Consider the following 22,793-nt stretch of genomic DNA (forward strand, 5'->3'; position numbering starts at 1 on the left):
AACCACATCAGTCGCCTGGGCAGGTGCCTGGCCAGGAGTGGCACTCTGGGATGACGGGGGCAGTAAATGTAGCTCGAGTTTCAGGAGGGCCAAAGCCACCAGCACCACCGAATGTCACATGGCTCTAAAGGTTGGTTATTGTTACTCACTATTAGGGGCTCACCATCTCTGGGTGGCCATGGTGGGTCCCCCCAACATGGTGGGCTCACTTGTGTCATCCCAGGTTATTATGATCAACCTTGACCCAGGAGAAAGGTGGAAAGGAGGCGTCCTGGTGGGGGACACACAGGTGCCAGGAGCTGGGGTCCCTGTGCCTCCTCCCCACACCCCGCTGGCCCCGCCCCGTGTCTGCATTTCCACCATCAGTGTTGCCTCCAAGACTGCACCCTAGGAGGAGGCGCTGCCAGACCCGCACTGCTGCCCTGAGCTGGGGGGCGGGGGGGAGAGGGACATAAACCCCAGTCCCCACTCACCCTTCCCCGCCACACCAGCAGCAGGAAGGGCTGGGGAAGGGAGGCCAAGTTTACCATGCCCCTCCCCCATCCTGGCTATAATTAGCCCGGAGATGAATTAAACATGAAGCCGACCTGTCTGGGGCAACTGCAATGTCTCTGACACTATAATTGTTCCCAGGCTGGAGGCAGAGGGTGGGACCGATGTGTGAGATCCGGGGTGGGGAGGACGACCGACCACCCACAGGCACGGGTGGGGACAGGGACGTGCAGAGCAGGCCCCCGGGTGTGTGCAAAATATACGTGTCTGCGGCAGGGGCCTGGGCGAGCGCGATCTCACGTGAGGCCAGGGGAGACAGAACCAGGAGGCCGGGCAGAGGAGCCTGGGGGGCCCTCGGTGGGAGGTTGTAAAGCCCCAGTTTGGAGGTTCACAGAGAAAGCCTCCTGCAGACATGTGCCCTGAGTTTTGAAGACCCAGGAGGATTCACACACGTAAAGGAAAGGCATTCCTGACGGAGGGAACCGCCTAGGCAAATGCTTAGAGAACCAAGGAAAAAAATCACAAATTGCAATCTCGCCTGAAACCCGAAGTGGCTTTCCTGTTTAGAACAGCCTTTGTGGGCTTCGCCAGCCAAGATCTCAAGTGGGAACCCACTCTGGTGTACACGGTGGGGCCCAGGAGTCAGGCGAGCTCTGGGAAAACGAGTGTAACAATAGCTTGTCAATCCCCAGAGCTATTGTGAGGACATGAGCTAAGAAGTGTGTGTAAACACTTGGCACATACTCAGCGCTCCCAGAGCAGCTGCTGTTACCACGGTTCCAGATAAGACCATGTAGATCATTTTTCAACAGTGACCCATTCAATCAATACATATCTCCTCAAATTTATACGCACAAGTATCCTACATACATATGGGTTTTCGTGGTAGCATGGAAAAGTGCATTTTTAAATAAATAAATTTTGTTGGAAAAGAATGGGGTAGGTTTAGAGAAAAAGACTTCTCTGCCTGTTCCTGGGCCCAGTAAATTAATCAGGAGGGGCTAATTAAGATTGGGTTTCCACTCCGGCCACTCACTGGCCTCCCTCCTGGCCTTCCTTCTCCCCCAGGACGGCCCAGCCTGGCCCGCCCCTGCCAGGGCCTTCCTGCTGTGAGCCCACGAGATCCCTGGACTTCATCATCTGGAATTAAGGTTTAATCAGAGATCTGCAGGGATGGGAGGGGAGGCTGTGCTGCAGGAAGGGCATCCCGGGCGCTGCGAGAGCCTGGAAGAGGGTGAGGCACGTGAGGCCGGGTGGAGCCAGTGCAGGGGCAGGTCCTGCCGATATTTGACACTTCGATACTTCATCCATTGTAGATATTTTTGCCTTCGGTGTTTTTTTTTTTAATTGTTGCATTAAAATAGTATTTATCCAGATGGCTGGATTTGGTGGGGCCTCCTTAAATGTTCCAGGCTCACGATCGCTCTTCTCACCTGATCCCCGTCCCAACTGCACATGGAATCAGCAACTCGAGCCTCTGAGATGGAAGCAACGTCCAAACCTGCAGAGAACTTTTATGAGTTTATTCGAGCCAAACTAATTACAATTGCCAGGAAGCGAAATCTCAAAGAACTGAGAAAAATGCTTCAGTGAATGACATTTTTGCAGCTTATTTTATACATTAGAATCAGAGGAGACATAAGGAGGGTTAACACAAATCCACTGGAGGTAGATTAGAGAGGCAGGAGAAAGCAAAATGGGCAAACCTCTGTGAGTGGATAAGAAGTAAAACGTGGAGACACGTACGTCCTGGACTTTGGTGGGCACAGGGAGTCACTGACCAGCGTGTGCAGCACAGAGATGGTGTCGGGCGGCAAGACAGCAAGGGGCTGTCCCTCAGTCTCCCGCTCTGGGGTGGTGGCTGTGCCCAGAGGGGTTTGGGAAAGATCACTCTGACCTTCCAAAGGTTTGTTTTCTTAGAAGCGAAAGGACAAGAGGCAGGCTCACTTAGGTCAAGACTGACCTTTGCCAAGGCAGCTACAGGCCTAAGACGTCACTACCAGCCATGACCTTCTTTTAGTTAGAAATGTTCGCTCTGACCCTCCCCTGTGGTTATTTTTGGTCTCTGAGCTTGTAAGTCCTGCCATGGGGGCCTCCCCTGGGCTTGTTGAGGTTTGTATGTGGCCCCCTTTTCATCCACAGCCTCAATCCTCTCCGAGGACGGTCAATTATTGGACCCATTTTATGGATGGGAAACTGAGGGCCAGAAGGGCAGGTCACTGGCCTCAAGTCAGTCGGCTAAGGGGAGGCAGAGGCAGGTTTAGAACCCTGGCTTGTCCTCAATTCAGAGACAATGCAACCAGCCTCCCCCAGCCCCTCAGAACCCTGGTCCTGGCTAAACCCACCTCCTATCACCCATCTAGGAAGAAAAGCCCAAGTCCTCCACACAGCCCTGCAGGGCCTGCCCCGCCCTGCCCTCCCTGCCTTTGTCTCTCCCCCTCCCTCACTCTGCTCAGCCACATGAGGGGCCTCCTTGCTGTTCCTCTAACAGGCCAGGCAGGGTCCTGCCTCAGGGTCTTTGCACTGGCTGTTCTCTCTACCTGGAACACTCTTTCCCATCATCTCTCACCTGAGTTCCCACCTTACTCAGGGTAAAAGCCCTAGTCCTTCTCACTGCCCTCAAAAGCAAGGAGGTCCACAGAGGGCTATGGACAGAAGAGGAATGGGACCTGACTCAGGTGCTCATGGATGCCCTCTAGTGGCTTCTGATGGGAGGATGGACTGTGGGGGATGAGGGTGGGAGCTGGGGCTGGGGGCCAGGACACTGCTCTGGTCCAGGCAAGTGATAATCATACACCCTAATTCTACACTGTCCAACATGGGAGCCATTGGCATTTAAAATGTTATAACATTAAGATGTTCTGTAAGTAAAAAATACATACCAGTTTCTAAAGACTTGGTATAAAAAATGTAAAATAGCTCATTAACAATTTGTATGTTGATTGCATGTTAAAATATTTTAAATGTGTTGAATCAAATAAAACATTAAAATTGATTTTACCTGCTTACTCTTACCTTTTCTTCTAGTGGCTAGCAGAAAGTTTTAAATTACACAGTAGACAGTGCTAGGCTGGCTGATGACGTTCGAGTTCTAAGATTCTGCCACCTTGGCACAGCCCACCGGGGGGTCCTGCGCCCCTGTGGGGGGTCAGGCAACCTGAAATCTGAAGGAAAAGGAAGCAGTTCAGACAAAGTGCCAGGTGGTCCTTTGTGGCCGTTGTCTTAGATGAATCCTCACAAACAGACCTCTGTTTGCTGTACGCCGTCTCGCCCCATCTAACGGAGAGAGACCTGCCCTGGGTTTGGGTTCTGCCCCTGCCCCTGACCTTACTTGATTCTGCTGGTGGTGGTAGGAGAGGAGGAATGAAGCCTCCAAGGTCACCTCGCCGTTTCCGCCACACTCTGCTGGCGCGGGGTGATTCCCCCCGAAAAACACATCCCGGCAGATGAGGATGTTCTCTCCTCTCACTTTCCAAAGGAGAAAACTGAGGCTCAGAGAGGGCAAGTGAGTCGCCGGCAGTGGCCCCGCAGAGCTAGGCTTTGCACCCAGCCAGCTCCACGTGGTGCCAGTGCCTTCTGGGACCTTCCCCGGAGCCAGCCGCCTCCCACCGTTAATTAACTCTGGAGAGCTGTCTGGGGGACACAGCAGCAAGGACGCTCTGCCTGCCCAGACTGGGCCAGTGGAGCAGTCAGTGATCAGTTCTGAGTTCTTCCCATTTATCACCGTGGCAGGAGCCAGTGTGCCTGGAATCTCAACCCTGAGTCTCTGGGCCCCTCGGCCACCCGGAGTCGGGCACAGTGGTGACAGGAACTGGGGCAGGAGGCCCTCATTGAGTCTGAGGAGGGAGGGTGTTCCTGGCACCCCACTCCCCTGGGTTATTAAACGCTGTGTAATCCAGGGGTGACCGCATAAGACCCCTGTCCAGCCTTCCCTGTGCCCACAGGCCAGCAGAGGGAACTATACACTGAATGAATAATCATCTAAAGGGAAAGAACAGGATGGCGTGAGATTGGGAAACTGCAGACTTGTTTAGGGCCTCCCCAAGGAAGTGACCGTGAACCTTCAAAGGGGAGAATGAAAGATGAGGGGTGAGAAGAGGGTGCCCCACACTTAGAAATAGCACATACAAATCCCCTGTAGCTGGAAAGGGTTTATTAGAGCCCTCACAGGCCAGGGGCAGCCTTCGGTGGTCAGGGGCCACAAGTGGAAGAGGCAGGCACAGTTTCCCCGGTGACCTAGGGGATGGCGGTGACGCTGCCTCCTTGCCCGGTGAGTCAGAGGGCAGGCTGGGTGGTCAGCTCCACAATTCTTTTGTTTTGTTTTTTCTTACAACTATTTTCCCCTTGGAGGATTTTTTCAAACCCACTCGGGCACGGGGATGAGTCAGGATTTCTCTGCCAACAAACAGCCGAGCGTGGCTGCTGGCACATTCACCCTGAACACCTCCACCCCCTCCACTGGCAGGTGGGAAAACCGAGGCCCCTGAGCAACAAAGACCACCCAAGGTCCTTCAGAGGGGGACTGTGAACCTGGCCCAGAGGGCAGGTGGGTGTCCAGGATCCCAAAAAAGACAGAAGTCCCACAGCAGCTGACTCTTCTGCTGGACCTCAAGCCCCAGGAGGACCCACGGCTGGATGTCCTGGTCACCACGTTGTCCCCAAAGCCCTGTAAATTTGTGGTGCTTAATCATTGATTTCAAAATGGACGGCCCAGCAGCTTTTGCAAACTCCCAGAAATCATGCTCAGGGCATCAGGGAAACAGGGGTCCTTTCTGATGGGGGATATGAGAGACAGGTACAGGGCTGCAGAGAGACAGAGGCAGAGATAAACGAACAGAGACATGGGCAAAAAAGGAGACAGCGATGGAGGCGGGGGGCCTGGGTACCAGGACCGGAGAGGCGGAGAGAGTGACAAGCAGGGAAAAGAGACAGAGACAAGGAGACAGGTGAGGAGAGAGAGGCGGCAGGGTGTGGGTCCCCACCAACCAGCAGGGGAGCCTTCGGGTGAATTACGGAAAGGCGCCCCTTCCCGGGGTCCTCTCGCCGCCCCAGCTGGGTGCTTTGTACAGTGAACAACCCCACCCACTGTCTGGGGCAGCTGGAGCCAGTGAGGGCCAGGCCCACAGAAGGCTCTCCACGGGTGCCCGCCGAACAGGTAGACAGGGAATGCCAGAACCTGGCCTGGAGTCACGGGGTGGGAGGGAGGGGGAGAGGGAGGGGGCGAGTGAGAGGGAGTGGGAGAGAGCACGGAAGGAGGGAGGGAGGGACAGACAGACAGACAGAGACAGAGCTGAGCCGAAGGGGGAAGTCTGTATGCCTGCAGCTTCTGTCGGAGTCACAGGTTCCTCCTGGGGCAATGCCTGGATTTACTTGCCACCCAGGAAAATGCTCCTTGGTATTCTGGGTGCATAAACCCAGTGGGCAGCCAAGGCAGGAGATGGCTCCTCCCCAGGACGCCCTGGGCCCCAGTGAGAGACTTGGCTGCCAAGTCTCACCCGAAACTCCTCACAGCCCAGACTTGCTGCCGGGGTGGAGCCGGGAGCCTGAGAGGCCCCGGGGTGGGGGGTGGGATTCCCCCAGTTTCACAGCCCAGGGAGGGGAGGCGGCTGGCTCGACGAGGTCCCCCAGAACAGGATTCAAAGGAAAAGGCACTCCTGGCAGAGAGAACAGCTTATGCAAAGCCCTGGAGGTGAGCAAGAGGCAAGGGTGAGGGGAAGGGCTTAGTTATGGAGTTTGAACTTCATTTTGTTTTCAAACACTTCATCCTTGATTAAATATACATTCAAAGATGGCCCCTCCATACCTAGTCCCAACCCGGGCAATCCCGGGGGCCCTAGAGGCAACTCCTCAGCCTGGGAGGACACACAGATCTCTCAGTTCCGAGGGTCAGGGGTGGACAAGAAGGAAGGATGGAGGCTGCAGGACCTGGATGCCATCTGGGAGAGAGTGGCAGAGGCCACAGGGAGGTGGGGCATTAGTGGTGGGCTGTGAAGATGGAGGGGTGCCCTGGCTGGTGCAGCTCAGTGGACTGAGCTCAGGCCTGGGCCTGCAAACCAAAGGACTGAGGTTCAATTCCCAGTCAGGGCACATGCCTGGGTTGCAGGCCAGTTCCCAGCAGGGGATGAACGAGAAGCAACTGTACATTGATATTTCTCTCCCTCTCTCCTTCCCTTCCCCTCTAAAGATAAATAAATAAAATATTTTTTAAAAAAGAAAATGTAAGGGTGTGACAGGTGACAAAGACGGATAAGGTCATTCTGTGGAGAGTATGTGCACATGCAAAGGTCTGGAAGTTTCTGAGAACAAGTGTCGGCCGGGAGCCAGGGTGTGTAGTGACACTGCCCGTCCCGAGTGGGCACGGCCATACCAGAGAGACAGGGGCAACAGAAGCCCAGAGGGAAATGGAGGCTCTTCTTAGAGGATCAGGTATGTCTTCAGGAAGGGGCATTGGAGCTGGGGTTTTGAAGGATGAATGGAAGCTCGCCAAATAGAGCTGGCAGGGCCTGCAAATGGAGCAGAAGGGCTATAGCCAGAATTCAAGAAATATGCTGATGGAGTAGCAGGAAAAATACGGGTCGGAGAAGTAGGGCAAGTCAATGTGAGATTTCTCCAGATCCAAGCTTGGCAGCCTGCCATTTAAGGCTAAGAAACCCCAGAACTGTCCCCGTCGGTCCCACCCAGCCCCCTTTAGGCCTGCTCCAGCTGCTGTCATCTCTCCTTCTCGGGTCCAGGCTGCCATCTAGTTTGGCCCAGGACACTTTCTACAATGTGACTCAGGGACCTCAGGTCAGGCCTGTGACTCAGCCTTCCCATCTGAAAAATGGAGACACCAAAAGCCGTTTTTGCTGTTTATGTTCATCTCAGGACTGGGAGGACTTCAACAAATAAATGTGAAGGAAGAGAAAACGAACAAAGGAAGAAAGGGAGGAAAGGAAGGATGAAGATGGAGGGGAAGCGGGAAGGAAGGAAGAAAAGAAAGGGAGGGAAGGAAAGGAAAAAGAAGGAAGATAGAAGGAAAAAGCTTTGTATCCTGCTTCCAGGCCAGTGCCAAGGGACGGGTCTAACATTATTATTTCAGAAGAAGCCAGAACTGTCAAGGCTTAAGAAATGAGTGGTGATTTGCATGTAATTTGCATTGCATTTGCATAGTGTTTGTTAAATGTGGAACTCCCTGAAAATGCTTTTCCTCACCCCCATCCCCAATTGAGAAGCAGGACACCCTCACACGTCCTCCACCAGGGCCCCCTGCTTGGGCTGGGGACCTCTCAGTTCCAGGAGCAGCACCCTGGAGGGAGGTGACCTTGGACACTCCATCTGTAAAGTGGGCCGTGATTAGGCCACCACGGCTGCTAGGTAGCACAGTTAGTGGTTTAGAGGAAACTGAGACCCCACAAGAGTGTGGCATAGGCCCCAGCAGGTAGTAGGGACTAAGGAAGAAGCCTGAGGTGCTTGTTAAGAGCCCTACTTTCCAACCCTGGCTGGTGTAGCTCAATGGATTGAGTGTGGGCTGTGAACCAGAGGGTCACCAGTTCAATTCCCAATAGGGGCACATGCCTGGGTTGCAGACCAGGTCTCCAGTGGGGGGCACATGAGAGGCAACCACACATTTATATTTCCCTTCCTCTCTTTCTCCTTCCCTAAAAATAAATAAATAAATAATTTAAAAAAAGAGCCCCACTTTTCTGCTGGGCCCTGGAAGGATGGGCCCCCGGGTGCACATATATGGGTGACCCAGTGACGGGAACCCAAACCTGGCGGGAGCAGGGGGTACAGGCTGCCCCCCCGCCCCCGGGTGTTCGGGAACCATCTCCAGCCTCAGTGTGCATCCCCTCTCCCTGTCTCTTCTCTCCGCCCCCTCTTGGCTGTCTGAGCTCACTATCCCCACAGCCATGAATTTTTATCTACCTTTCTCTTCTCTGGGCCTCGCAGCCAACAGAACTCTTAACTGAAACATTATTTCTTCCGTGGCTCCCGTGCCTCTCCCCTGCGCCACACCAGCACCTAGAGAGTGAATATGTTCCTCCAGGCCTTGCGAAGGGTGCTGTGTCCCCTCCCCACCAGCTTCCCTGGGTCTGTGCAAAGGACCCAAGGCCACAAGGCCACGAGGCCATAAGGCCATGTGACCGTAGATGAGAGATCCAACAGAGGCTCAGCTTGGGGGCAGTGGGGAGTGTCCCATTCCCAGAATGCCCACAATACACTGCCTGGCACGCTCCCAAGATTACCACCCATGATGCATGAGGCTCAGAGGCTGAAAGGCAGGGTGAGTGGCTGCAGCCATGACAGATCGACTCAAGTCACCAATGGTATGGAGTCTGGGGGCTGCAGGCTTGTCTGTGGCATTTGGGACCAGACAAAAATACGTTTTATTGTCACAATAAAAACAAGAGTGGGGTGGGAAAGAAAAGATTACCACCCATGCCTCAGCACTCTGCCAGGCACAGGGGCCCCCAGATACCTGCTTACTGGACCAGAATAATTCAGACCCAACTGGGAGACCCCATGCAGAGGACAGGGTGGTGAGGCATTACAAGGAGGCCACCTCCAAGGGTGTGGGCACAGACTGCAATGTGGGGAGGTGTTTGGGGGTGAGGGTGGGGGACACAGGGTGACGCTGAAAGCTGGGGGAGGGTGGGTGTCCCCCAGTCTCCACCTTAGTCATTGAGATTTCCTGAGTGACTGGTTGTACCCCAGAGTCAAGGCTGTTCACAGTAGAAGGGATTTGTGGGGGTCCGAAAGAGGACAGGGTGCTCACTGGCTGGGCAGGAGGGCATTCAAGAAGACTTCCTGGAGGAGGCTGGAATCCCAGGTGGGTTGGAGCCACAGAGAGGAGTGGGAAAGGCGCTTCAGGCAGGGGGCACAGCTTGGGCAAAGGTGTGGCTGGAGAGCAGGCAAGGCAGGAGAGGCGCCGCCCAAGCTCCTCTGCCCTCTCTGGGCTCCTCTTCGTAGGATACCCCCTGGCTGAGCGTGGGAGCCTCCGAGGTGGCACGGTGGTTCCCGCTGCAGACTGGGCACTCAAGGTCCCCAGGCGGAGCCCTGGTCTCAGGTCACACGGCACAGCCTGACTGGCTGGAGAGGCAATGTCCTAGTTCAGTTTCAGGGAGCAGGGCTCCGTCAGGAGTGTCTGAGGCATCAGCTGGTCAGGCCAGTGTTTCACTGTCCACCCAGAGCCTGGAACAGCAGGAAGGGGTAAGACAATCTTAATTCAGGCCCCCAGGAGGGTGAGACATCAGCTCTCTGGCTGGGTTTCCTTCTTCCCTTTTCCCTAATGTCCCCTCCCGAAGTGGACAGGAAACCCGCAGTCACTTCCTCCTTCCCCAGGGGCCTGGCGCTCACCCACAGAGATAAGAACGGCCCTGTAGCTACAGGTAGCCAGCCATTCTTAGAGGGAGCTTGGCTGTTTGAAGCCAGCTGGTAGAAGTCACAGGATTTCAGTCAAAGAGTACAATTGTAAGGAATGGGTACCAGAGCCCAGAGGGGCAGAGAGATCCACCTAAGGTCACACACCAAGTCAGGGAGCATCATTCATGTTACTTAGGAGCAACACACGTTAGTCTAAAGATAAGTGAGAAGGCAAGGGCAGTGTCCTTGCCTGAGGGGTGAAAGGCACAGGGGGTTGGAGTGTGGGGGGGACACTCAACAGCTGTGAGCCCATCCCCCCCTTTGGGCCTCATTTCCCCCCATCTCTGGCACCCACAACCTGGAAGGTCCCCGGAAAGACTTACCTCCCAAAGGTCTCCTGCCCCAGCCTGCTCCTTTAGCCAGCATCTTCGGTCTCCTCAGTCACGGCTCCACCTCCTCCAACCCAGACTACCTGCAGGAGGGGGACAGAAGGACACCAATTGCAGGCCAACACAGCCCTCGCCTCAGCACTCAAAGCCTCTCCCATCTGCTCAGTGTCCAGGTGATGCATCTTCCCACTTCTGCCAGGTCTTGCCTCCAGGTTCCAGATCTTTCCCTGCACTTCTGGGCACCGCTAGGGCTCCAGGAAAACGTTCTGGGCAGTCCCTTTCTCATGGCCACACAGTACATTTCGTAAATATTTACTGAACACCTACTATGTTCTGGGTTCTGAACTGGGAACACAGCAGTGTATATAGAATGAGCAACAATGCCCTCACAAAGTTTGCAGTCAGGTGAGGAAGATGGGGTGAAAGTTATAGAGAAGATATAGAGAAGTCAGGGGCTGCCGAGCGTCAGGGAGAAAGGTAACAACAGGAGTAGGGTGGGGAGTGATCATTTCCGGGTCACCGGGGAAGACTGCACTGAGGTGGCACCTGAACAAAGGCCTGACAGAGCTGAGGGAGACAGGGAGGAATGTGGACAACATTCCAACCTGACAGTAATCAGGTGTTTGGTTTCATGTCTCTCTCCCCCACTGAACTGGCAGTGGGCTCCATGAGGTCAGGCCTGGTCTGAGTCTCCACTGGGTCCCACTACCTGGCACACAGTAGATACAAAATAAATACTGACTGCATACTGGACAACAATTACGGTGTGTGGACATCTGTGGGTTGTCCAGCTGCCAGACATTGTAGGAGAGGATGCACTGCCAACAGCGCCTGCTCCCAGTCCCAAGCCACAAGCTCCTATGGGTCACCACCCCCCACCGTCTCCCCCTGCCCCCCGAGACCTTCCCTTTGATAGCCTGGGGAGGCAGGCTCTCCCCCCACCCACCTCGCCTCTTCAGGAACAGCATCTGAGGCTCCTACTCTCAAAATATCACAGCAGGTGTGGCAGACCAAGCCTCTGTGGCCTGGCACGCATGGCCCCTCGTAAATGCCAGGACTACACGTGTGGTTCTGGTGTGTCCCTGCCCAACACCTCCAGGGAGGCAGCCGGTGCTCTGGGACCAGCCCTGGCCCAGCTCCCCCACCTCATGGCCCGAGTCGCCAAGCACCAGCCTCTGCCACCCCCCAGTGCTGCCCCAGGCCTTGGTGTACGCTCTTCCCACGGCCCCTCGTGGGTCACCTTGGCCAGGACTCCAGATGGCCAGGTCAGAGTGTAGGCAGCAAGTGTCGGGATGGGACTGTGGCGTGGGCAGATGTGCTGGGAGAGCTGAATGAAGAAAGAAGGACCAGAGACTCAGAAAGACAGAGACGCAGAGCAAAATAGAGACAGAAATGCACACAGAGAGACGTAGAGAGAGACAGAGAGAAAACAGCAGAGATGGAAATGGACAGAGCCACAGAGAAGACAGAAAGAGTGACAGGACATGAAATGGACAGCACAGCACCACTGAGAGGGAGAGCAAGACAGAGAGGTCTAGAGAGAGGCAGGGGCCGCCAGAGAGAAGCCCCGGGGAGAGAAGAAGGGAGCAGGCAGGAGGCAGCCAGCCACCCTCCCCGTCTCTCAGTGCCGGCCCCTTCCATCCCTCTCCTTCCGCGGGCACACATACCAGTAGTGCTCAGACCCTGGGAGGAGGCGTTCCAGGGGGCAAGAAGGACCCCTAGTCCAGTCTGCCGCCCACATCCCGCCGACCCACACCCCAGTCAACCCCTCTTTGTGCCCGGCCATCCGCCCCCTCCCCCAGCCCCAACTCACTCCCACCCACCACCCCAGCAGGCCCTCCTGTTCCCTGCCACCCTCTCCCACCCCTTACCCACTCTCCACCCAGGACGGCAGCCAGGCCCTCCTACACCCTGCCAGCCCGTCCTCCCAGAACCCTGTCCCAATCCCGGTCCCTGGCCACCTGGAGTCACTGACGAGCAGCAGCACGGAGCCGTCCTGTAGGCACACGTCGCGCACCGTCTGGTGGTCGTCCAGTCTCCGCGCGTTGTAGTAGAAGGTACGCTTCCAGGAGCTCACACCCTGGCCCACCAGCTGGGCGCGCAAGTCGCTGAGCGTGTCACGCGGCCGCACCGTGAGCGGCAGCAGTAGCGCTTCATCCGCCAGATGCACCTTGATGTGGTAGCGCTTCCAGCGCGACAGGCCCCGCCGCAGCCCCTCCATGGCGCCCGCCGGGAGCTCCACACCCGGCCAGGCCACTAGTGCCCTGAGCACCCGCCCGACAGGCCTAGCCGCCCGCCCCCGCGGCGCCCCGCCCTGCCACGCCCAGTGTGCTTGAGGGAGGCCCAGCGAGGGCGGGGCGTGCAGGGAGGGCGGACCGAGGGCCCCTTGCCCCCACCTGCAGACAACCCTCCATTTATGCACAGATGTTAAAAGTGCCTACTGGAAGCGCCATAGCTGCAAACAAAACCTGCAAAGAGGAGACACATCGTAAAGATAATACTTGAATACCAACGCATCCTATCATGGGAAGTGCTAGGAGAGAAAAAGGAGGAAGGAGATTGGTGGTTCCCTTGGACAGAGATCAAGGTCAAGAGAGATCTTTCTGGGGAGGTGACATTTGAATTGAGTTCTGAAGGTGAGAAGCAGTGAGCCAACCACACAAAAAGTTATGGATCGCGAGTACTGCACATGAGGCGGGAATAGCCAATGCAAAGGCCCTGGGGCAGGACCATGCTTGGTGGCTGGGGGAACAGGGAGGAGGCCCTGGTGTCTGGAGCACAGGGAGAGAGAGGAAGGAAGTGAGGTCAGGAAGGTGAGGAGGGGCAGGTCATACAGGGCTGTGTGGGCCTTAGGGAGCACCTGGGCTTTTTACCCAGAGGGAGGTGGGAGCACTGGAGGGCTGTGGACAGGGGGAGGTAAGTGACTGAGGTTTATTTTCATCACTCACTCATTTACTGCCTTATTTCCTTCAAGACACATTCAACAAGCATCTACTCTGTGTTGTCTGGGCCAGGCTGGGCAATGCTGGGCACCAGATTGCAACCTAACACCCTGCCATCAAGGGTCTCCTAGTTGAGGGTGGGGCACACAGAGCTGGGCACAGACACTCCCAGCCTGTGAGATCAGGGCCCGAGTAGGAGTGGAGACCCCAGGCTGGAAAAGGTCAGCATGTGGGGATGGCTTCCCACATAGGTAGGCATTGGAGCTAGGGCTTTGGCAGATGAATAGGAGTTCAACACTCCCACCAAGAAGACACCTGCCTACAGCCACCAACTGTATAGTTCAGTGGGTGCCTAGTGGGGAAAAGCAGGAGTTAGGGCTCGTGGTCAGTGGCAGGCTTGTGAGCAGGGGCTCTGCCACTCCCAGTTCCATGCCTCCCTCATGCTTGCAAACCCTTTCTCAGTCCCCTCTCGCTTTTCCAGTCACACTTACGCAAGCGCCCTGTTCCCGAAAGCCTCCCCTGATTGCCACCTGCCCATGCCCACTGTCATAGCCACCAGGACAGGACTGACCAGTTCTGGGTACCCAGGATGCTGGTTTAACCTCAATGATTCAGCCTATACTTAGAAGCCAATTAAGATGGAGCCCACATCAGGGCAGTGGACAGTGTATGGGCTCTAACCCTGACCCCTGGAAGTCTCTCAGGAAGAAAGTCCCTGAGACCTCCATGTGTCACACATCCAGTGGGGTGGTTATGAGGTGAAATGACTGAGGGTAGAGCACCGTGAAATGCTCCTGAAGCACAGCAGCCTGCTAATTGGCTGGGCTGAGGGTCTTCAGTTTGACTGCAATTTGTGCAGTTTGACTCTCAAAAAAAAAGCAAATAAAAAAATAATAATTAGTAAGTATGAAAAGCACCTGCTAAGTGACAGATGGTCTTCTAGGGACTTGATTGTGAAAAACAGAATGTGTCCTTTAATTATCACATGACACTATTATCTCCCATTTTACAGATGAGCAAACTGAGGCAGAGAGGGGATAAATGACTTCCCTGCCAATCCACAGAGAAAAGTGGCAGGGCCAGGATTCGGACCCTAGCCACCCGGCTTCAGCACTCCTGCTACTGTCCGCTGCCTACGCAGCTTCTTACACAATCAGCTTTCACGTAGAGATTTTGAAGGTGACTAAAAGCAAGTTACAGATGGATTTGCCCTCCCAGAATAAGAGGGAGAGAGAGAAAAACTATAAAAGTACTACAAGAAAACATGGGAGTCAAAAATAATAACCCTAGTTTCTTAAAGCCTGACATGAAACCCTGAAGCCTTTAATTAAAAGATTAATGACTGACTACCTGCAAACAGAAAATCCTCGCACACACACATACAAACACTAAACGGTCAACAGACAAAGTCAGGGAAACTCTTGCAAGACTGATCGACAAGAGGCTGATTTCCTTTACATCTAAAAACCTTCCAAAAGTCAATAAGGACCAACAGGCCAATAAAAAAAGAGGCAAAAGACAAAATACAAGTGTCTTCTAAACACACAAGAGGAAGCTCCTTTCCACTCATGGTCAGCTAGATAGAAAACAAAACTACCATGAAATACCTCTTTAAAACTAGATCTATTGGGTAGCTGAAGATGAAAAAGTTGGATAATTTGCCGTGTGCCCGGGGTGTTGGGAAAACAGCCATCTCACACCTTGGGGTTTGGAGTGTGAAACGGCGTAATCTGAAAATAGCTATTGGCACGGTAAACTAGCTCTGTCCCTTGGGAACCTACCCGTGGGCCCAAGGGCAGATTATGGCACAATGCGTGTACTGAGCAATTTACTTGCAACCCACAGCGAAGCAGGAGGCTAGCTCGTTGAACAAAGGAGGAAAACTGAGGCCCACAGGGGGAAGCAGTAGAATGAGGGTGTGCACTCTCTCCAGGGAAGGTGAGCGGGCTGGCTCCACCTGCACAACCAGGTCAGCACGGCCCGGCCAGCGACCTCCCTTATCAGGCTAAACTGCAGGCCTCACGTGTCACACCTGTTGGTATCTAGAACAGATCAGAGCAAGGCCCAGGGACACTTGGCTTTGACATATGGAGGCCAAGCCGGCCACACTGAGCCCTGTGAGTGTTGGGTGCCAGTTCCAATTAATTCTGACTTTCTCATTAAGCTGTTAGGAAAAGCCAGGTGGCTGTGGGCAGCAGGCCCTCTGCCTGGGCTGCTGGATTGAAGAAATCATGATTTCCGCCCGGAGACACTATTATCTGTCATGGGCAATTATGGAAGAGCCAGGCGGACAGGGACAAGCTAGAGAGTCCCTGAGTTCTGAAACCTGGGAGGTTCAGAACTGTGAGAATCACTGAAATTGCTGACTCCCAGCACCTTGGAAGACTTGGTGTTCTAGACCCTCAGAATATTTACCCCTTCTCATGAATATTCTACAATCAAGGCCTGGCTAGTATGAGGGTCAGGGTTCCGAGTGGTAATCAAAACGCATCACTTCTGGCTGTCTTAGGGGCAAAGGGATGTTGGGGAAGGCCCTGAGGGAGTTCATAGAATCCATGGGTAGTGAGAACAGGTTTTAAAAAGGGGGTAGAGCCTTGGGTCCCCCAAGGCAGAAGGGATACTACAGGCAGTTAGGAAGGGAGGGCAAGTGCTCTGCCAGTTTGCCTCTACATATGACATAGCCAATGAACTTGACCAAATTCTGGAATCACAGGTGTTTAGCTTTTTGTGACACAAAGATTTCCTATTAGACTTGTTCCCTTGGGCCAGAGGTGTCTCAAACTGCAAGCCAAGAGGCCCACATAATGATTGGGTTTTTTTTTAAATCTTTTTAAAAAAAGATTTTATTTATCTTTAGAGGGGAGGGGAAGGGAGAGAGAGAGAGAAACATCAATGTGTGGTTGCCTCTCATGCATCCACCGCTGGGAACTGGCCTGCAACCCAGGCATGTGCCCTGACCGGGAAGTGAACCATAGTTGCTTGGCTCACTGGCCTGTGCTGAATCCACTGAACCACACCAGCCAGGGCTGTTTTTCAAAGAATTGGTAAATTCTTTAGAATTTAGCTTCAAAGCTAGAGGTCCAATGGGCTCCCAGTCCACATGGTAACTGCTGTGGATGGCACGTGAGTCCCCTACTGTCCCTACCAGGCCCGATGCTCTCCCTGAGCACCAAAGGGTTTGCCCTCTCTAGACTAGTAATAGCACGTACTTTGTATTCTCATTTTGATGCAGAAAGTGAGTCCCTTGGCAGTGGTTTGCCGAGGTCCACCCAGGGAAAGGCTGAAAAGGTTTTAGAAAAAGCACATGATATTCCTCCATGCTTTCCAATCAGTTACCCCACTGGGTCCCTGTCACCAACCCTTATGAGGTCTGTACTTTTGTTCTCCCATTTCTCAGGAGAAAAAAAGGAAGTGTCCCCAAAACCGCACAGGAAGATGGAAAACAGCCCCTTGAACGTGGCAGGAATGAGTTAGCAGGAGTGCTGGGATGCCTCTACCTGGTTTAGTACCAAAAGGAGAATGTGGTGTGGAAAGGGTGGCTTTGAAAGGGACATGGGGAAGTTTAGATTTTCTCTTAAGGGGAGGGTTTGAAACAAGGGAGGGGCATGGTCTAAGTTATATGTTAGAAAGGTCCCTGACAGCATGTGGTCTATTTTAGATGAATAGAGTAATCCTTAGGGAAGAAAGGCCTTGTCTTGGGTCACAGCACTTTCTTTTCTTTTTTTTCCTCCCCACCTCCCACAGCACTTTCTTCATAGCTACTACTTCTTGGGTCTATGTGTCCCACCCCAGGGAAACTTCATAAGGAATTTATTGCTAGGACATCTGGCCAATGAGGAGTCATGGTGGTCCCTTTTGATAAGTTATGTTATTGCACTCTAGCTCTATTAGAAACAGGCTATTTGCTAGCAACATGTTCAAAAGTGGCGTCTTCATATATAAAGAGTTGCGAGAAATAAATAAGAACAGAGAGAAACATGCAAAGAAAATGAATGCCACTTTGAACACACAGAAGACATAGGTGGGCAATCAAAAAATAAAGACTCACATGAGACAGTGTTTAGCCCCCTAGGATTCTCCCCACTGTAATATTCAAGAGATCTGGTAATACTGGTATTAAATTCTGTGAGGGTACAAGGCAATGGCACTCACCTCTGTTGCTGGAATAGGTACCATCTTTTTGGAAGGTAGAACAGCAAATTGTGTTGGAAGCCTTTGATGGATAATAATTAACTATAATGACTCACCTTTGTCGAATGACAAATCAACTTCATTTATTATGTTTTTTTCCCACTAGAGCACAAGCTCCTGAGGCAGAGATTTTTTTTGTCTGTTTTGTTCACTGCTGAGTCCCTGATGCCTGGAACAGCACGTAGTTCTAATGTGTACAGCCAGCACAATCCCATCTACTCATTCCGCTGTACACTGCCTTTGGAACCACGGAGCTAGGCCAAGAGGGTAGTTTTGTGCAGATATCTGAGAATCCGTCTCATTAGGTCTTTAAAGCAACCCTCATAATCTGAGCAGTGAGTGGAGAATTCTCAGGGGCTCCCACTGACCCATGGGTTAATGGATGTGCTTGTAGCTATAAGGGTTAAATGAGATGATTTCTGACACATACTGAGCCTTAGGCTGTACCAGGCACGGTTCAAAAAGCTTTTCAAAACTCAGCTCAATCACTGAACAGCAAAACTATGAGGTAGATGCTAATATCAGGTCCATTTTACAGATAAGAAAACTGAGTCGACAGCATGAAAGTTAGCCCCCCAAGCTAGGGCCTGGCTCACAGCAGGTACTTAGGTTTAGTAGAACCTAAATCTTGCTCAGTCAGCTCCGTGAACTCCTGTTCCTGTCTCCCTAGGGAATATTTTCTTGGGGACCCCATGACAGACTGGGCATCTGTAGGTGCTCTATAAATGCTTCAGTTCTCGGATTCCTGGGGTGACTCAACGCATAGCTTCCAGGGAAGGTGAATAGAGAAGGTAGTGGCAGGTTCTTGTGGGTATGAATACACATGCAGAGTCATTCCTCCTCTCCAGACACACATAAGGACACATGTAAACATATACTCTGAGACACACACACTTCAAAACTGGCACACACAGACCAAAGCAAACTCAGCCCAAAATAAGCACAGATATGAACACGAGACATGAACACACAGCCGGGGGCTTTGGCCTGGGATGTCAGGTTAGGGAGGCTCCCTCTGCTCCAGCTTCCACCTCCGTCCCTCATCCCAGGGCCTCCTGGTCAGGCTGTGTTGGACTTGGGCTTCAAAAGGGGCTGAGCAGGGCTGGCTGTGACATGGTGTGTGGCTCTTGGGCGCCACCTGGAGGACACAGGGGCCAAGGGTATGGCGGTTCAGGGGCTCAACATCTACAGGGGTGTCTGGGTCCCTCTGTGTGTTAACTGCTTTTGTCTCTATTTGCATCTGTGTGTCTCTATTTGCATCTTTGTTCTTCTAGACGAGCCAGGTCTAAATTAGGCCTGTCCCCCAGTGTTTGTCTCCTCGCTTCTGTTTCTTTTCTTTTTGTCTTTTTCTCTGCAGCTCTGTCTCTTCTTGGGATTTCCATCTTTTTCTTTCTCCCCCTGGAAGCCTCTCCCCACCTCTAGAGCCCAAGGCCTCTTCCAAAACTGCCAGGCGCCCTCAATCACCCCTTCCTGTAGACCCCTCGTATTAGCTGCATCCTCTGTGCTCTGTCTCCAATGGCATCATCCTGGCATTTCCTGCCACCCATGGGCTGTTGCTATGACGCGGTGACTCAGTCCAGGTAGGGCATGATGACCAACCTCATCAGCTCTGCCAGTCACACTTCCCTCCTATGTTCTGGTCTTTGGAGAGGGGACCTCATGCCTGGAGGAACACGGGGTCTCCCTGCTCTGCCTTTGTCTAAATAGAACCTGGCCCATGAGCCCGCCTTGGCTTACCCCTTTCCCAGGGCTGGCTGCTGCCAGCTCCCTGAGGGTGGCAAGAGCTGGCTGCGTGCAGGGAGGGGGTGCTGGGACTGTAAAGTATTTGGACCCATAAGCAAGAATGCCCCAGAGAGAGGGAGAGAGAGAGAGAGAGAGAGAGAGAGAGACAGTGATGGTCACCCTTGAACCTTGCTAGAAGGGCAGGGATCTCCTCTCAAATAAAAATGCACCATGCCTGGCTGGATAACTCAAGTTGGTTAGAGCTTCTTGATCTACCAAGGTTGTGACTTTGATCTCTTGTTAGGGTACATACAAGAATCAATCAAATTGATGTTTCTCTCTTTCTTCCCCTTCCTATTTGAAAAAAAACAAACAAAAACCATCCCCATCACCTACTAGCTGGTGGCCTGATCCCTGACCACCCAGACCTGGGAGTCCACTCTGCCTGACCCCGTAACTCCCCTGCCTCTGCTTGCTCTGTTCCTCTGGGGTGCCACACCATTTCCTTCCTGGGGGCTACTGTGCATTCTGTTCCCTCTCCCAGAATTCCCTTCCTCCAAGAAGCCAGTTTTACTCCACCCCCTCCTCGACATCATCTGTTGAGCTGTAAAGAGAAGGTCTGTCTCACTTATGGTCATGGCTGTATCCCTGGCACAGAGCCTGGCACACAGAAAGTGCCCAAAGGCATGTTTGCTGCCCAAAGAAGTGTTTGCTAAGTGAATGGGCCAGAGAAGGCTCAGAGGCATGCTCTTGAGCCTAGATCTTTGATCTTGCCTTGCTGGGGCTGGAAGGGTGCTTGGCCAAATGGGCTTCTTCCCGCTCTGTGCCCTGTTTTTTCAGAGACGTGGTAAAAAGACTTTTTCTGGGATGCTTGTGAAATCTACCCTGCTGGGTCTCATTTCAGCTGAGTCTGTAAATATCTGGTCTGCCGAGGCTGGCAGCATCTACACAGGAGAAGCTTCAGTGCCTTTTATGAGCCTCCCTGTGGGGCCTAACGCAAGGTTTCTGTGGCTGGGTAAGTGGGGCGCCCCAGCAATTTAACAGCGGGTTGGCATGGGGTGGCTAAGACTGTAGGACTGGAAGAAGTAGCGAGACATCATCAGCGGCTCCCAGCACTTAACCCTGCAGTGTGAATCATCCAAGAGACCAAACCCGGGCCTCTGGATTTAAAAATTGCTAATGCAACATCATAGATTACAGTTATGATGGACATGGATGCCAAGCAGACCTCTTCCCCAGATCCGAAAACCACAGTGAATCCTTAGAGGGAGAGCTTTCCGACCATGAGGCAGAAGGCCTAATTTAGACCTGGCTCGTCTAGAAGAACAAAGCAACTACAACCATTTGCTCAGCAACTACTACCTGAAGATACACTTTAAATGCATCATCACTTCACATCTTTGGAATCACCCTGCCCATTTTACGAAAAGATTCAGAGGGGTTCAAGGTTGGCAGGTGGTGAAGGGCAGAGCTCGGATGGGAACTCTCCTGCCTAGCTTGGTCTCAAGTCACCCAACCATCATGGAGGCCTCCCCAACCAGGCTACCACCCCAATGCTTCTCAATCATCAGGATCCCAGGAGTGGCTGGAGGTAGGGCCTGGATCAAATCGGCAAGTCTGAGTTGGGGCCTGGACACCTGCATGTTAAAGCAGCACCTCCCTCCCTCAACCCTCAGGTACCTCTTGCTGGCTGTATTCCTCCTTTCTCAGTAATAGCTGCTGTACTACTGCACGCATCCAAATGTGTTTGCAGTGCTCCTCCTGAGTCTCAGCAGCGATTGCCTGCCACCTGGTGTTTGCTGAAGACACTGGAAGGTGCAGGTGGTTCCATCACTTTAAACTAGAGAAATTTTCTAACAGGCCTCAAAAAGACCCAATAGGCCATACAAAGGGATGAAACAATCAGAAACCTTTAAAATACAGTATCATATATTTTCTTTCTTCTTGTCATAAATTTGGCACACATTTACTGTGTCTACTACATTCCAGGTGTATTGGCCATGTCTTTATTTTCTGGTTTTTGATGCTTTGACATCTAGTCCTTATCCTGGTTCACCAAGGTAGGGATGGTCTTATTTACAGTGGAGACCCTGCCCCTCAACCTGCAAGCCAGTTAAAAGGCACCCACCCCACTAACCATGACTTTGTGACTGTGTTTTTTTTAATCAAAAGCCCTTTTAGTAATGTTGCATCTGAAATTTTTTGACTAAAAGTAACACATGTAATGCAAGCCTGGCTGGCAATCACCATGCAGGTGAGGGAATTCCTACAAAGTAAGAAAATTTAACCTAGAAGCTGTTTTGAAATACAAAGAAATCTTTATGGTCCCGGCTGGTGTAGCTCAGTGGATTGAGCACTGGCCTGCAAACCAAAAGATTGCAGTTCAGTTCCCAGTCAGGGCACATGCCTGGGTTGCAGGCCAGTCCCCAGCAGGGGATGCACAAGAGGCAACCATATATTGTACTTCTCTCCCTCTCTCCTTCCCTTCCCCTCTAAAGATAATAAAATCTTTAAAAAAATCTTTATGAATACAAAAGTTAACAGATCATGAAGTTGACATATTTGATAAAGTATTAATTCTGATTTTACAGTAGTTTTTTGGTATTTGGGAGCCAATAAATTCTCCCCTCCTCCTTGCTAAGCCTCACATTTTACTAATCTCCTGTAGAACATGGGCATTCTAGGCCCTATTCCTACAAGGCCTCCCAGTGCCTGTCAACATTAAGCACTTACTGTATGCCAGGAGCAATTCTGAGCTTTATATTAACTGATTTACTCACAGCAAAGGCCCTCTACGGTAAATACTATTATTATTCTCTTCTTCCAATTAGGAAAGCCAAAGCAGAGAAAAACTAATAACCCCCAGTGGGCAGGGCAGGTGGGCAAATTCTAGGCTACATCTGGTTCCTGAGCCTGCCCTCCCCACTTATACCCCAGTGGTTCTCATTCTTGATACTTAACAAACCTCCACCTTTTTGTTGTTTTTTTCAGACCTCCTACCTTTAAAATTATTCTATTTTTTAAAAAGATTTATTTCTCTCTCACTCTTTCTCCTACCAGTCCCCCCTCTCTAAAAATAAATAAGTAAATAAATATTTATTTTAGAGAGGAGAAGGGAAAGAAACATCAAAGTGTGGTTGCCTCTCACACGCTCCTCACTGGGGACCCAGCTCACCACCCAGACATGTGACCCAGACCAGGAATCAAACCAGCTACCCTTTGGTTTGCAGGCTGGCACTCAATCCATTGAGCCACATCAGCCAGGCCTAAAATTATATTTTAAAACTGTGATCAAATATACATGAAACGTAATCACTTGTAGGTGCACAGCTCAGTAGCATTAAGTACATTCACAATTGTGCAGCCATCCCTACCATCCGTCACCGGAACTTTCTCATCTTCCCAAACTGAAACTGTCCCCACTGAACACTAACTCCCATCCTCTAGCTCCCTGGCTCAAACACCTACTTCTTGTCTCTATAGATTTGACTTCTCCAGGGACCTCATCTGAGTGGGATCACACAGTGTTTGTCCCTTTGTGACTGGCTTATTTCACTGAGCATAATGTACTCGAGAGTCATGCACGTTGTAGCAGAGGTCAGAATGTCTTTTCTTTTTAAGGTTGAATAATATTCCATTGGCTAGATGAATATATGCCCGCTAGGATGGCTTTTATGAAATAACAAACAAAAACACATAATAACAAGTGTTGGCA

At 52.2% G+C, this 22,793-nt stretch overlaps 1 protein-coding gene across 1 annotated transcript; it reads right to left on the minus strand.

Moving 5' to 3' along the window:
* Positions 1 to 8,662: 8,662 nt before the first annotated feature.
* Positions 8,663 to 18,751, minus strand: TINCR (TINCR ubiquitin domain containing). Its single transcript, XM_053658066.1, has 4 exons — positions 17,318 to 18,751; positions 12,185 to 12,691; positions 10,218 to 10,306; positions 8,663 to 9,663 (listed from the first exon to the last, which is right to left on the minus strand). The coding sequence occupies exons 2-3, from the start codon at positions 12,442 to 12,444 to the stop codon at positions 10,303 to 10,305; spliced, it is 264 nt and encodes an 87-aa protein (XP_053514041.1). The 5' UTR covers positions 12,445 to 12,691; positions 17,318 to 18,751; the 3' UTR covers positions 8,663 to 9,663; positions 10,218 to 10,302.
* Between the last annotated feature and the right edge of the window lie 4,042 nt (positions 18,752 to 22,793).

The sequence above is a fragment of the Artibeus jamaicensis genome, unplaced genomic scaffold (assembly GCF_021234435.1).
Source record: "Artibeus jamaicensis isolate MK-2021 breed Jamaican fruit bat unplaced genomic scaffold, CSHL_Jam_final scaffold_537, whole genome shotgun sequence".
NCBI classification, from domain to species: Eukaryota; Metazoa; Chordata; class Mammalia; order Chiroptera; family Phyllostomidae; genus Artibeus; species Artibeus jamaicensis.